This window comes from Sus scrofa, chromosome 18, assembly GCF_000003025.6.
Source record: "Sus scrofa isolate TJ Tabasco breed Duroc chromosome 18, Sscrofa11.1, whole genome shotgun sequence".
Classification (NCBI taxonomy): domain Eukaryota; kingdom Metazoa; phylum Chordata; class Mammalia; order Artiodactyla; family Suidae; genus Sus; species Sus scrofa.
Window position 1 is genome coordinate 28,123,141 of NC_010460.4, and position 15,812 is coordinate 28,138,952.

At 38.1% G+C, this 15,812-nt stretch overlaps 2 protein-coding genes across 4 annotated transcripts in view; one reads left to right on the top strand and one right to left on the bottom strand.

Moving 5' to 3' along the window:
• LSM8 (LSM8 homolog, U6 small nuclear RNA associated) lies at positions 976–7,235 on the bottom strand. Its single transcript, XM_003134753.4, has 4 exons — positions 7,072–7,235; positions 5,789–5,829; positions 2,950–3,077; positions 976–2,033 (listed from the first exon to the last, which is right to left on the bottom strand). The coding sequence occupies exons 1-4, from the start codon at positions 7,100–7,102 to the stop codon at positions 1,943–1,945; spliced, it is 291 nt and encodes a 96-aa protein (XP_003134801.1). The 5' UTR covers positions 7,103–7,235; the 3' UTR covers positions 976–1,942.
• CTTNBP2 (cortactin binding protein 2) overlaps positions 7,073–15,812 on the top strand; it is a 442,954-nt gene continuing 434,214 nt past the window's right edge. For 2 of the 3 annotated variants that reach the window (XR_002340261.1, XM_021078653.1), the window contains exon 1: positions 7,073–7,407. Coding sequence is in view for 2 of the 3 variants with exons in the window: in XM_021078653.1 (XP_020934312.1) it covers positions 7,101–7,407 (307 nt within the window). In the remaining variant the exon portion in view is untranslated. Of the gene's footprint in view, positions 7,408–12,639; positions 12,773–15,812 lie in introns of all 3 variants that reach the window. The other variant, XM_021078654.1, reaches the window with a different exon arrangement.

Here is a 15,812-nt window from a genome sequence, read left to right on the forward strand (position 1 = left end):
AAATTTCGCTATTTTATTTAACTAGAACATCTGGTTTACAGTCTCTATAATTAAAGTGGGCTTTTTGTTTTACCCACTTTGCATTATTTTCATTTTATTACTAACTTGATTATAAAACATTATATTACAAAAACCAAATATTTATGAATAGCCAGTACTAGCTAAACTTCCTCTAATCCTCCCAGACACAGCCTTAAACACAGGAACATCAACCCACCTATTCTGGGTGATTTTGCTTGATGACCAAAGAGAACTATCTCAACAGTTCTCACAAGTCGTTTCTGTGAAAATATTTTTCTCTAGAAAATGTTTTATTTGTGAACAAAAAATTAACATGTCTAATAAGTAGTTTTCAGTGTTAAAAAACATGAAATCCACCTTTAAACTCAGAAAGGATCCATTCCAGAAGCCCTTTTCAGAATTTATACATTTTGCCATTATCTCTTCCTATTCCGTCTGCATTTTTATTTTGAGGCAGGGGTCAGCAAAGGATGGCCTGTAGGCCAAATAGAGCCTGCTACCTCTTATTGTAAATAAAGTTTTATTGGAACACATTCATGATTATTAATTTATATATTATCTATGGCTGTTTTCTTGCAATAACAAAAGTTGAGGTATGAAGGAGACCATAGGACCCTTAAAGCTTAAAATAATTAGTATCTACATATTTACAAAAAGAGCTTGCCAACTATTTTTAAACAGTCATTAAAAAAAAACTTGAAATTTTGTTTCAATTACAAGGATATAAGCATTTTTCCATTCTTATCACAAAGTTACACACTTTGGCCTACAGATGACTCTCGCTGAGAAATCCGGTGGACTAGCCTGGATATCTAAATACTACTTGTAACAATGTTTCTATGGACTCTTAAAAGTATAAACAACCAAGTGTGAAAACAGCCCATGGGTGGATGAGGGGCATTTATCTACTTAATTGATTTCACACAAATAATAGACCAAAGAACAGGACTGACATGCTTGAAGAAAACATGTTTACTTCTTTTGAAATTGGGTTCATGGAACTAGGGAGTCATGGAAAGCTGTTGACAATAATAGCAAGCACTGCCTCAATATAAACTTAAGGTTTATTTACTCACATTTAAAAACAATAGAACACTCCTTTACTACTAGAAATTCCCCAATTCTTAAAATTAAAAGCTAAGATGACTTTTAAGATTGTGTGCAATCAATAGTTTTTTTCAGATAATAGACAACTTTGTTAGCATTTTTCCTTTTCTCAACCAAACACACTTTTTAGTAAACCACACTTACAAAGTGCTAGGGAGCAACTGCCAGGGCAATATGATAAACAGGAATGGTTTAGATAACTACAGGAGACAAGACTTACCATCTTATAACTTTCTTAAAAATCAGGGAAAGATGGAGTTCCTATTGTGGCTCAGAGGTTAAGTACCCAACACTGTCTCTGTGAGGATGTGGGTTTTATCCCTGACATCGCTCAGCAGGTTACGGATCCTGCATTGCTGTGGCTGTGGCCTCAGCTGCAGCTCTGATTAGACCCCTAGCCTGGGAACCTCCATATAACAAGTGTGGCTGCCAAAAAGAAAACAAAAAAAGGAAAGAAACATACGTATCCTGCACTATTGGTATTTGTATGTTTAATTTAAATAGTACATGAATTTCTCTTTCCAACTAGTTTTCCACAAGTATTAAAATATATCTTTTCTAAAACTTCTCAAAATAATTAGATTTTTACACTATTCAATCAAAAAATAAAACCAAGCTAGCAAATGTATGATTTAGACCAAAAACAGTTTTTCATGAAAATGTAGAAATATTTTAATTTACATATCATATTACAATGAATCAAAATGGAGTCAAAATCCACAAGGACACATTCATAAAAAATTCTGCACAGTATCCTCAGAATAATCAGTTTCTGTACAAAGATTTACAGATGTCCATCATATGTAGTTTTTTCTCAGTGTGCCACAGAATTCAGAGGTTCTGCTCGAATATTTCCCAAATCAAGTGCCGAATCTGTCTCTTCATCAATCTCTCCAATGACTGCCCTGTAATTATTTAAGGGGAAAAAAATAAATCAGTTTAAACAATCTTATTTCTGACTGAGAGAAGATGGTAAAAAAAAATACTTAAGGTGAAAAACATTTTTATAAGGTAGTGAATTACATATGGCCAATTTCAAGGTACCAACAGACATGATCTACCAGCTTGCAAAACTCCTTGAAATATAAAAATCTGCTTCTATGAGTCAGTACAAGCTGGCTCCAGCATACTGCTAGGTCTACAACAATGTTTCTTTTTTTTTTGGCTTTTTAGGGCCACATCTGTGGCATATGCAGGTTCCCAGGCTAGGGGTCAAATCAGAGCTATAGCTGTCGGCTAATGCACAGCCACAGCAACACTCAATCCAAGCCATGTCTGTGACCTACCCCACAGCTCACGGCAATGCAGGATACTTAATCCACTGAGCGAGGCCAGGGATTGAAGCTGCATCCTTATGGATGCTAGTCAGTCAGATTTGTTTTCTGCTGAGCCACAAAAGGAACTCCTTAATTTTTTTTAAATTGAAGTTTAAAGTAGAAGAAAAAGTCTTAAAATCAAATTTACAAATTAGAAGAAAAAAGTAATGGATAAGTACTTATTTATAAATTCAGCTAGGTTACAAAGCAATAATTATTTAAAACTGTTCACACAAGAGATTTCAAAGACATTTTCAAACGCTAGCCTTGGACCCTAGATATATATTTATGTTCCTTTGAAATTAGGAGTATTTTGGAAGAACACTTTAAGAAGCCTCTCCAATGACGTATTCAAGGCAGGGCCCTTTCTGGACCCCATCCAGGCTACTTAACTATTAGAAATTCAGACAAATCTCGGTAGATAAAAAACCCTTCTCCATATAGCAAGGCAGTATATATCTATAGTATATTTAACTTGCCTTAAAAAAAGACATGTTTTACTTACACATTGTCTCCTCTTACGATGTATAACCCTAGTACCACTTGTTCTACTCCCTGTGAGGAACTGAACACTCGTTCATGGCTTTCATCCAAAATCAAATTAATGGTCTGGTCAAAGCCTTTCAGGGTTCCCTGTAAAAGAACATTCAAGAGAAAAAGACAAATATTCTCATTTACCTGAATGTGTAAATTCAACCACACAACAAATTTAGTTGCCAGGTACTCCAAAAGAAGTACCCATTTTAAGTATATGTAAGTCCACTGGAAGATAGAATGCTTCTTTATGACCAACAGTATTCACATTCTTGGGCATTTACCTCTTGGTTTTTTTTTGTGGGGGGGGAACCCACCACGCTTCTGACTAGTGTGCAGAGTTGTTGAGAACTACAGGGACGCCTATGTACTAGTTTATTTCCAAGGAAAGAGCATAAAAGTCCAGGTAGTCCAGGAGCTAATATTCTAAAGATACAAACTAAAACAAGGGAAACTTAAGGGAAATATTCCTATACATAGCAGCTATAGCAATGTAACAGTATCATTTCATGTTACATACCAGTAAACATGCTGCACACATTATCTAAACAAATCCCTATCCTTTGCCTTAGATGCTATAAATATTCCTACTTCAGAGGAGAAAAATTGAGGCACAAAAAAGTAATCTCTCAAGGTTTCATGGGTAGAAATAGCAGTTAGAATCTGAACCGTGAAAGGCTAGCTTCAGAGCCAAACCCCTGATCTATATTATACCAAGCAAATAGAATTTACCACTTTTCAGAGATTCAAATCAATTCCATAAATATACACAAACTTCAACTGGTAATAACAGCTAAGATTTGAGTACTTAGTATTGCAAAACAGTGTTCTATGGGCTTCATGTGGATTTACTTATTTAATCCTCCAGTAATAGTTGATACAAATGTGACTGTAACAATTAGAACAATCTAGAATTTGCAGTAACTATTCAGAGAAAGTTTTATGGAAGAAGCTTGGTTCTTAATAAAGGAAGACATAAGCCTAGTACAACATAGTAATTCAGATGCTATTGAAGTTTCTAAAGACACATCAACATATTGGTTTTAGTTGGTTAAATCTCTCAAGCTCACCATTAAAGTTGCTGTTTTGAAACTCTATATAAAATCAGAATGAAATAAAGAGAAAATGTTAACTTAGAATTTGGAAGAGAAACAAAATATGGAGTATTTACTAAACTAGCTAGCAAATAGTTCTAATCACACCCATACATAACTTCTTGGCTTCATTTACACATAACTGTTCTATGAAGTGAGCCATGTGTCAAAGAAATACAAACTACTGAACTTTAGTGCTCAAAATGCCTTTTAAAAATGGCTTTCCTTCTTCTATCAAGTTAAAATAATTTTCCAATTTATTAACCCATCTTGTTAACAAAACAAGAGCATTTAAACTTGAGATTTTCATAAAATAAAAAAAAAACCTATTTACAAACATTTGTTAACAATAGGCTTCTCAAAGTTAAGAAGAGATTAAAAGATTTCAAACTGTCCTTACTTGACAAAGTACAATGTGAGCTACCTTAAAAAACAAAAACGTGATTTTCTCTTAAGAAGAAAGCAAGACAACTGGCCTTAGTTTTGGAATTAAATCTAACTGAAATCCCAGTTTGGTTCTGCCACTTATATCCATGTGACTGGGAAAGTGACTCACTTTTTCTGAGCGTGGTTCTTGCCCTAGAATACAGGGTTAACTCTTCACAGAGTTGTACTGAAATTAAGTGATAGAACACATCTGAAAAATGGCAAAGTCTGACACTTGATATTAGTCACTTAAGGACCCACTAAGGAAAATCACAACGATTAAAAAAAAAAGAATCAAAAAGAGAACTCCAGAATGGGAAAATAAAATATTGAATTATATGAATTAGATACAGATAGACAATGAAGTTTAGCAACCTTAAAACTTCTTTGAAAGTGAACAACTGTATGAATTATAAATGAAGAAATTAAGTAGCCAAAATCATAGGATAAATTTCTCAGATCAAGGAACAGATCAAGGGGAGAATCTAAGATTTTTCCGGAATTAAAATGGGATACTGTGATAAAAGGACAAATGAGATGAAATAAATTTAGCCATTCATCCTACTGTATTCTACAATTCTATAGAAGACAAGAAGTCATACAACCTAAGAACATCTAAAGAGTATTAACACCACACAAGTCTTTTTTTTCTTTTTTATGGCAGCACCCGTGGCATATGGAAGGGCCAAGCTAGGGGTTGAATTGGAACTGCAGCTGAGGCCTTGCTGCAGCTTGTGGCAATGCTGGATCCTTAACCCACTGAGTGAGGCCAGGGATCAAACAGCATCCTCACCAAGACCAGTCGCATTCTTAACTTGCTGAGACACAATGGGAACTCCAACATCATACAAGTCCTAACATTTATTTTATAGATGTAGTGTCTAAAAAATACTTTAAAAAGTTTCTAGGAGATATACACAAAATTTCAAAGAAATTTCTACAATTTAGTGAATGTTACATCACTGAATGGGGAAGGAAATAAAGGATGAAAGAGGAAGATAAATACAAAATACAGGCAGATACCTGCTGACTAGACTAGAAGCTCCCTGAAGACAGAGTCTATTATTCATCCTAGCCTCTAGAATCCTTGTATGTAACTTACACTCAATGTTTACTGGTGAAAAAAAAAAGGACAGGCTGTTCTTTGTCGGAGATAAAGACCTGAATCACAAGAAAACTGCAATGAAATTGTACTGTGATGCCTAGGTATTAGAGATCAGAGGTTCTACATAAAAATCTACAACCGATAAACCCAGAAGAAAGCAGAGAAGGAATAGGCCAAATACTTACCACAATCATTCTCCCATCAGAAGTAATGACAGCAACAGTTCCTGATAACTGAATCAAGGAAAGTGTTTCTCAGGGAAGGCAAAGTGAAAATTTTACATTTGACAATGGTTTAAATTACTAGGAAAAAAGGTGACAGAATTAAAATACAACTATTTAAATTACTAGAAAAAAAAGGTGACAGAATTAAGATACAACTATTCAACACATTTGCTCTCATGTACAAATCTGTTGCTGTGTTGAATACTTTACGTTGTTCAATTCTTTGTGACAATTACACAATTAGAAAAATATGGAAAAAGAGCGTCCCTTTCTGTACATGATCAGTCTATTTGATCTTAAAACAGCTGGGGTGTTGTTTTTGTTTGTTTGGTTTTTGTTGTTTTTTTTTTTTAAGTTGAGGAATATTGCCAGTCTGGCAACTGGGAAAGATATTTCTCCCTTTCTTAGATCTGTTTCTTCGTCTATAAAACAAAAATTGGATCAAGGCTAACTAATCAATCCTGAATTTCAAGCACCTTAAGGCAGTCTTTTAGGACTTGGCTTCTGGGATTCAAAAGAAAAGCTACAATCAGTGTCATCATTGATATTAATATGCTTGCATCATTAAAAGCATTTAGCATTTCACTTTTGTCCCAAATTTGTACATGAGAGCACAACATAGTGTTTCTGTCCTGAGACTTAAAACGGTAACAGGGGTACAGTGTACTTCACTCAGACTTTTTAAAGTTACCTGCCCCTCATAACGACCCATCACGACAGCAAACATCATTTCAATTCCATCAACAAAGAAGTTAAATTTTCAAGTGGTAAAAGGGCAGAAACTTAGTTTGTGCACAATATGTAAAGGTTTTTTGGGTTTTTTTTTTTTTTTTTTTTTTGCTATCCTCGATCGATTAGCAAAGCCTATGCATAAAACAAATACATGGATTTATAAGACCATCGCCACCGCTAGTAAAACCGTTCATCTTATACCGTATAGACCCTAGGAAACATAGTAAAGTTGAATCAATAGCTGATTTCTATGGAGACAAGGAAAAGTTCGGAATAACCACGTTGGTGTATTTTTTTCAGATTAAAATTAGAAGACACCTTGGACTCGCAGAAACGATGGTTTCCAGCCCCAGCGGGGGGATTGGTGGGTCCCAGATCCTTAATCCCCGCACCCGCATCCCGGGCCCCGAAGCGTCCCAACCTCCCGCCGACCCCCACCCCCGGCCTTTCAGCGCAGACACCGGCCTCGCCACTGCCCCACCTAAAACCCGCGGCGGGTAGTTCGAGGATACGGTTGATGTAGTTCTCCAAGGCGGACGTCATGATGTTCGGCCGGGCCGCTGGCCACACAGCAGGGAGGGTGACTACAGAAGCTAAAAGCGCCCGCCAGGAACCAGCGGCGGCTCCCGCCGACGGGCGGCGCAAATACCGCGAGAGTTACTGCGCAGCAGCCTCCGCGAATCAGAGATGGAAAGAAACCGGCCAACCGACCGTACCCGAGAGGCAAAGCGATAGGCATTTTACTGCGCGTGCGCAGTATGTTGCTGCTGGTTTCAGGGCGGTGATCTCGGAAGCCGAAAGGGACCGAAGCGAAGGGGAGGCGGAAGAGAAGCAGCAGCTTCCTGCAGGTGGGGTAGTGAGGAGACGGTGGGCGAGCGGGTTTACTAGCGGACTGGAAGGCTTTGTGGCCGAAGTTGCTGGGGAGAAATGTTGAAGACAGAGAAGGCAGGAGAAAACGGGATAAGGTGTTTTCATCACAGGCGAAATAGATGAGTGCTGTTCTGGTATGAGATGTCTACGCGGGGAAGTGGAATCTGATTTTCTGCCGCACAGGTCGAAAATTAACCTTTTAGAAGCTAAATGGCCCAGAGCAAAGTTGCACACGTTGTAACCGTACGGTATACATGTCTGGAGAACACAGCAATAAAAAGCATGCTCGCATAGTCTGCGTTTGCCTCTAGAAGTGCTCCGTCGTGGAAGCGTTGTTATTCTTTTATTTAAGAAACAAACAGAAAAGTGTGTGAGTCTCCCTTAGAAAGCAGCCTTTTACCGCGCGGCAAGGTCTCCCTACCCTCAGGGTGAAATTAGTTACTCTAAGACAGGTTCGCTGCAGCACCCTGGAAAGGACTGATTCAGGAAGGGTCTTCTAGATAAGCACCAAACGGCCTAGTTATGCGGTGGTAACAAAACTGTGGGTATCCTGGCACGAGTAACAGCAACTCATTTGGCCCTCAGTTGCCTTAGATGCTGCCACAGCCATCATTTTGGATATTTCAATGTTATTAGAAAGTTTCACTCTTATTTTACTGTGGAACCCTAATTTCAACTTGAAGTTAGAAAAGCATCTATCTATATACAAAATACCAGTGAGAGTTATTTGCCCTTTTTACAAAAGCGCCTTATGATTACAGTTAGGCTTGTGATTTTTTTAACTGAAAAATTGTGGATTTGAAAACTCTTGCAGTGTCAGCAGTTTTCTTCTGAAAAGGCAAGCATCTGTTTTCATTACAGCATACCGATCACTCCCCAATGTTTAGTATTTTATGTACTGAAACTTACTCTGACCTGTTTTGAAATCACATATACTCAGCAGTTAGGTTGTGAGTGTCTTAGGATTTTTTGGGTGGTGGTGAATAGCTTCCATAAATTAAAAAAATGAAGCTATTGTGTGGTTTGCAGATGTTCGACATTGAACTAAAAGAAAATTAGTGATAAATGAGATGATTAGTAAGGAGTTTTTAAAAAGTAACATGCCAAATATTTAAAATGAGTAATACATGTAGTTTTTCATAGAATGTGTTTATATTGAAAATGTTTGCTAAAATAGATAGTGATTTACAGAAGTAATTTCATCATCAGTGCATTACAAGTTTATGACCTTATGTAGTTTCCATTAAATTAATAATATGCCAGATAAATAACAGATGTGTGGTGTTTATGGAGCATCCCCAAATCTCTTTTATTTGAAATTTTTTTACACACATTTTAATACCATGTTTTTTGTAGTCCCTAATGATTACAGATGTGGAGAGAAAGCCTGTGGATAAAGAAAAGAAAAAAATAAGACAAAAAAAAATGAGTTATGTCTGGCTACAGACATTACATATGTGATTTAACTAAATTAGCCTTGTGACTTTGGGAATACATGGACTTAGAGAAATCAGCACCTTAAAATAGAGAAATAAGTTAAAGCTCCAACAGAGGGAAATAATTTATGTAAATATCTGACAATTGAAAAGTTAAACAGAGGTAAAATTTGGAACTTAAATCAAAATCAATGTACTACTCATTTAAATACTGTTAAAGAGTCAGAGTATGTTGGAATGCTTTTTATTTTGTTAATAAAGCACTTTTATTCCATTAGTTCTAAATCTAAACTTTGAGCAGAAAACTAAATTTTATTTTGTATTTAGTTCTCTTAAGATTTAAATGAACTCAATATTTTATATATCTCTCAACCCAGTCAGGAATCTCTATCTCAGTAGTAAATACAGCTGCCTATATCTAAAACAACAATCAAGAATAGGGCAGAAAAGAGATGGGAAAGGGTAGAAAGGAGTTTCCTAGATAACTGACATTCTTGGAGTCACTTTCCATTAGTAGAAACTAATGGATATAAAATGTGTCTCTCTCTGGTTAATAATTCCCCTGAGAAGCAGGACGTAACTCATCTCCCTTTGTATCCTGTATTTCATTAACCTGAAGAATCAGATTCATACTAGATTCTCAGAAAACTGAATTTGCACTTTCCTGTGAATGGTTCATGGGAAAAAATGATAAATGGAAAATTAAAATTCTACTTTTAACCTAATATGATAGGAACTTTTTACTTTTATTTTTATTGATTTGTATTTCTACAGGTTCCAAAATTGTCAACCAAATAGCAGTATACATTGAATAAATCTTTCTAGGCTTCTCCAAGGCAGAAAAGGACATAAATAAATTCTGATCTCTCCTTACAAGGAAATTCCTGAATAGATGCAGAGCTTTAATTATAAACACAAAATAATTAGTGTATGGAAAAATAATAAACATCCCAAATTATAAAGAAAGGTAATTGATTTGGAAATATTAGTTGATTTAACACTATGAGTTACAAAGTGTTTTTCTCATCTATATCTATTTTTCCTTTTAAGGTATTAAGATAGGCATTTTTAACTCAGTTTTTTAAGGGATGGAAAAAATCAAATGTAACTGAAATGCTAATTGAGAAGTGTATAGGATCATAATTAAGAACACTGATTTAGGAGCTAGCCTCTTTAGATTTGGATCCTATGTGATTTTGAGTGGATTATTTAACCTTCTTGCCTCAGCTTCCCCATCTGTAAAATGGAGAAATGATGGTACTTACATCATCAAATTTTGGGGGGACTAAAAGTGTTTTGGTAAAGCCTGGCATATTATAAGCACTCTATAAATTTCAGTTATTATTGCTCATGGACATAGACCATATCACAGTTAACCCATTTCTCAGTCCCGAAGCTTGTTCTGTTAACAATATTTTGTTCACTGCCTTTTTTTCTGATTGGACAAATTGAGTACTACACATTTTAATTGCTTAAGGAAGAGGAAGATGGATATATGTTAGAATCTTGTAACATTTTATGAAAAAGGTAAGACAAATTGGGGCTTGAGTAAAAGTACAAATTAACTTCAGGAAAATTAATCAGACATTAATTATTTGGTGGAGGTAAGAATTGAGGTTAAGGCTAGCAAGACTCCAGGTATGAGTTTCTGATTTGTAGCAGTGGGAGTGGAAAGGCAGAAGACATTTGATTCAAAGATAGTGAGTAAGAAAGGCAGGGAGGCAGAAAGCAAATCACAGACTGCCTAGTGATAGTGGTTGGTGAATTGGAAGAATGGCCAGAGTAGGGAGATACAGGAAAAGACAGGGGTGCTTGTTAATAAAGAAGATGGGGCCAAATTGTAGAACTGTGTAGGTCTGACACTGTGCACCAGCCAGTGGTGAGGCCACCGAACAGACTGGTCACACTGTCAGTGGCATACACAATACCTTAAAGGTCTGGAGAACCAACCTATCTCAGTAGGTCCACTGTTTCATTTATAAGAGATAATGCATATTAATAAAATCTTATAGGAGTTCCTGTTGTGGCGCAGTGGAACGAATCTGATTAGGAACCATGGGGTTGCGGGTTCGATCCCTGGCCTCGCTAAGTGGGTTAAGGATCTGGCTTGATGTAGGCTGTGGTGTAGGTCGTGGACATGGCTTGGATCTGATGTGGCTGTAGCTGTGGCTGTGGCCAGCAGCTATAGCTCCAACTGGATTCCTAGCCAGGGAACCTCCATATGCTGCGGGTACAACCCTAAAAAGCAAAAATCAATCAATCAAGTTAATGGCCCAGAGTTCCTGTCGTATCTCAGTGGGGATGAACCTGACTGGTATCCATGAGGATGTGGGTTTGATTCCCTGGCCTTGCTCAGTGGGTTAAGGATCTAATATTGCCATGTGCTATGGTGTGGGTTGCAGACTCGGCTCGGGTCTGGCATTCTTGTGATTGTGGAGTAGGCTGGCAGCTGCAGCTCCAGTTCAACCCCTAGCCTGGGAACTTCCATATGCTGCAGGTGCAGCCCCCCCAAAAAAAGAAAATTAAAAAAAAATGTAAAAAATAAAAAGGTAATGGCACAGATGTGGGCACTTGTGACTCTTCCTTCAGGTTCTTAGGAGAGTTACAAAGAGGCAGATTCAACACTTTAAAATTTTTATTCAACAAATGCTTCTAGTGCATTTATTTTATTTTTATTCAACATTTGGCCTCTGCGTTGTTAACTTTAAACATCTCTAACAGGGACTGGCAAACAAAAGTCCTCAGACTAAATTTTTTTTTCAATGGCCACACCCATGGCATATGGAAGTTCCTGGGCCAGGGATTGAAACCGAGCCACACCTGTGACCCATGCTGCAGCTGCAGCAATGCCGGATCCTTTAATCTCCGGTGCTGGGCCAGGGATCAAACCCATGCCTCTGTAACAACCCAACCCACTGTGTCACAGAACTCCAGACCAGATTTTTTTTGGAAGTAAAATCTTGGAATGCAACCACACCTATTAATTTATGTATTGTCTCTGCTGGCTGCTATTGGGTGACAGCAGCAGAGTTGAGTAATTGTGACAAAAACTCTATGGCCCACAAAATATTTAATATCTGGCTCTTTACAGAAAGTTTACAGACCTCCATTTTCTAACGTCCACAAATGAAATTTCTAACGATTTTATATCCATATTACCAAATTGTCCTCTACAAAGTTTGCACAGCTCACGCTCCTACCAGGAAAGTGAGCTAATTCATCTTCCTGGTCAGCCGCAGGTATTACCATAATGCCTAATTTGACCAGCTTTGAGATATGATACCTCCTTTTTTTCTGAACTTCACAGTTTGCATCGTGAATAACAAAAACTCAGATGTAAGACTTGAGAAAAATGTCTGTGGTGTCTCCTCCCTCTCTCCCTTCCTTCCTCTTGTTGGAGTATCACTCTGGAACCCGGAAACATTTTCCAAGTCATTACTCCCTGTGATAACTCATGTAATGGAATTTGTTCATGCATAAAATAATGTTAGAAAATAATGATTTGCATTTTAACATATGCATCAGAAACTAAATTAAAAAGCACAAAGATGTCATAGCACAGTGGATTAGAAGAAATTCTCAGCAGACAGAAATTCGAAAACAAAAGATATTTCAAACTAAAGACAACTGTTTGTCAGGGGTATTTATCATTGTTTTTAAGCTCTTTAACATCAGAGTTTTCTTTTTATTTCTTGGGAATTCCCTACTTTATAAGTTTGGGTGGAACATATAACTCATTCTATTGGGTACTTTTTTTCCTTGTCTTTCTTACAGAAAGAGAGGCCGAGGCTCTGTTTATGACTACCTGACTCACAGAGGATGCACTCTTGTGGTCACACAACTGCCCAGGCACAAGTTCATTAAGGAGGCATGCCATTGGTGCTACTGTGGCTTCTAGGGCCCACAGGTATGCCAGCAGTATTGGGGCCTGAATGCTTCAGTCTGTATTGTTCTGCAGTGGTGTCCACAGGGTCCTAACCCAGCTTTGCTGTGTGTTTGGGACATGCTATATAGTTATGTAACTTGTGAATCTTGTTCTCTAGCCTGTCACACAATTATGTGAGCTGTTATATATCCTTTAGTAATTTCCCTTCCTACATGAATCAGCTCAAGTTAGTTTCAAGCTAAGCAATTAAGAATTCTGGCAACTGGAGTTCCCATTATGGCTCAGTGGTTAATGAATCCGACTAGGAACCATGAGGTTGTGGGTTCGATCCTGGCCTTGCTCAGTGGGTTAAGGATCCGGCGTTGCCATCAGCTGTGGTGTAGGTTGCAGACACGGCTTGGATCCGTCATTGCTGTGGCTCTGGCGTAGGCCATCGGCTACAGCTCCTGTTAGACCCCTAGCCTGGGAACCTCCACATGCCACGGGTGCGGCCCTAAAAAGACAAAAGACAGAAAAAAAAAAAAAAAGAATTCTGGCAACTAAGACTTCTGAGTCTAGAAATGTTCTGGAAGCATAGTGTTAACAGTGAGCTACAGTGATCATCAAACACTTTTTTTTTTTTCTTGCTTATTTAGTTTCTAAATTTTTTGAACAAAAATTTTAAGCTTAAACCTCTATATACATGCTTATTTTAAAACTCTCAATTTTTAAATTATAAATGTATTAGTTACAAAGAATGTGATTCCTGTCACATAGTATCTTGTTTATATGCTTTAAATACATTTTCTTTAAAACCCTGGAGTTGCAGATTTAACTTAAAGTTTATGGTAAAACTTGCACTTATCAAACCCATTGACTGACTTTATTTTTAATATAAGTAAATGTGTCACCATGCATTCTGTGAGAACTGTTGAAAAGTCAGTCCACCACGAGCCCTGACCATCCTTGCACATCCTTTCTGGGCCTGCTGTCAGTGCAAGGCCCTCGTCATTTTTTATCAGAGCTAATTGTAGCTCAATTTCTAGGTAGGTAGGTGTACAATAACAACCATTTTCTTATTCTTTCAAAACTATTTCAATGTGCTCCAGTGACTTGAAATTGTTGAAACATGCATCTCTGTGATTGAGGGCTTTTTCTGTCCATATGTGGTAGGCTGGAATGCTGGGGAGTTTTATTTTTTATTTTTTGAATTTTTATTAATGTGTTTATTTACTGTCTCTTTAGGGCCTCACTTGCGGCCCATGGAAGTTCCCAGGCTAGGGCTCAAATCAGACACCACAGTCATAGCAACTCAGGATCTGAGCCATATTGCATCTGCGACCTACACCATAGCCTGTGGCAACGCAGGATCCTTAACCCACTGAGTAAGGTCAGGGATCAAACCTGCATCATTAAGAATACTGGTTGGGTTATTAACCAGCTGTGGAATTCATGGGAGTTCCAGAAAGTGGTCTTCAGTCAAGGACTGACAAGGAAGGCTTATAGATACCTCACCCCCTTCATCAACCAGGTGGCCTATTCAGGTGGGATATCTCCAGTCATTCAACATAGAAGCTGTCTTGTAGTGCACCCCTCATTGGCTTCCTGCCTTCTTGTAACGCTTCTCCACTCCCTTACTGGTTTTCCCTAAATAAGCTACTTACACTTGAATTCTTGCCTCAGGGTCTGCTTTGGGGGGAAACCCAAACTTAGAGATCATGAATACTTTTTCCTTTCAAAGAGGCCTGTATCTTCCTTGAATTTGAGAATAGCCGCAGTCTAACTGGAATCTTTGTTATCATCTGATTTTAGCTGATCGTCTTTTACACGATGCAAAGGATGGGATGGGGCTTCTTCCCCTCTCCACAGACCTGGGCAGGCTCTTGAAGTATCCCTGGGTAAGCAATCACTGCTGCCACCAAAGTTGGTTTAAAATGGGCTTTACTCAAAAATGAAATACCTCTGCCAGGCTACTGCACTGAAGCTTCAGTTATACTCCAGGATATAGCAAGAAATGAAGCACAGAAATAACTTCATTATCTGACCATGGCACAATAACTTACCTTCATTCTTAACACTGCACTGATCTAGTTGGAACATTCAGAAGCCTAGGCTGGCCTGTTTGGTGATTTTGGTGATGGAGAGGAAGTTTTGAGCTACCCATGCCTCTTTACTGGGGTAATTAGGTATGAGATGGTGAATTTGTAAGGGCCCAGGGCTTACAGAGTTAGCTTGTAGGCATTTCCAGTACTCATGGCAGTCAAATACTTTAAAAAAATCAAATATTTGAAAAGGCTTCTCTAGTCTTCCTCAAATCATTTTGGGATGATAACAGTTTATGAGTCCTATTTTTATGAGACTGTCCCTATCATATTACCCCTCTGGGTCCTGGGGTCTCTTTATAGACCTTTCTGTTTAGAAGAGTGTCTTAGGATAGAGTCTCCCAAAGTATGACTGGAAACAAGAATTTATTTGTATGTCAGCAATTTATTAAGGAAGTGTTTCCAAATGAAATCAGTAGGGAAATGAAGGAAGCAGGAGAGGGAGAGGAGGGAAGTAAGGGTGGGTGAATTTGCAGGCTGGGTCTCACCAAGGGTAGCTTGAGTCTAATACCCACAGGGAATACTAGTGTGTGAGTTGACACAATGCAGTTTTGTCCTCTCCTGAAGCAAGGGACGTGGGCGTCCATAAACCCCACCTGTCACTCTTTAGGAAGGGCTTGGGGGAGGCCAAATTCCAGCTCACTGTGAATGAGGACAAAACCCAATAAGTCCAAGGGAAGGTAATGTTCCAGAAAAGAGTGTAGGTCCTGGCCTCTAGAATGCTGATAAAGTCGAAAGACGGAAACATGAAAGCAATACGAGGAGATGGTTGGGGCACTGACAGTGTGTGCTTCAAGTTCCTAGTCCATTTGAGTTTGGGGGATATTTCAAGTGGGAAAGTGTTAGGAGGGTCAGAAGATAATACCAATTTGATAAAAGAGATTTATAGAATGCATTTCCTCTTAACAAGGTATACAGCCCCAAACACATAAATTTGTGATCAAAGCAATTCTTTTGTTATGGTGGCAGGGATAAGAAGC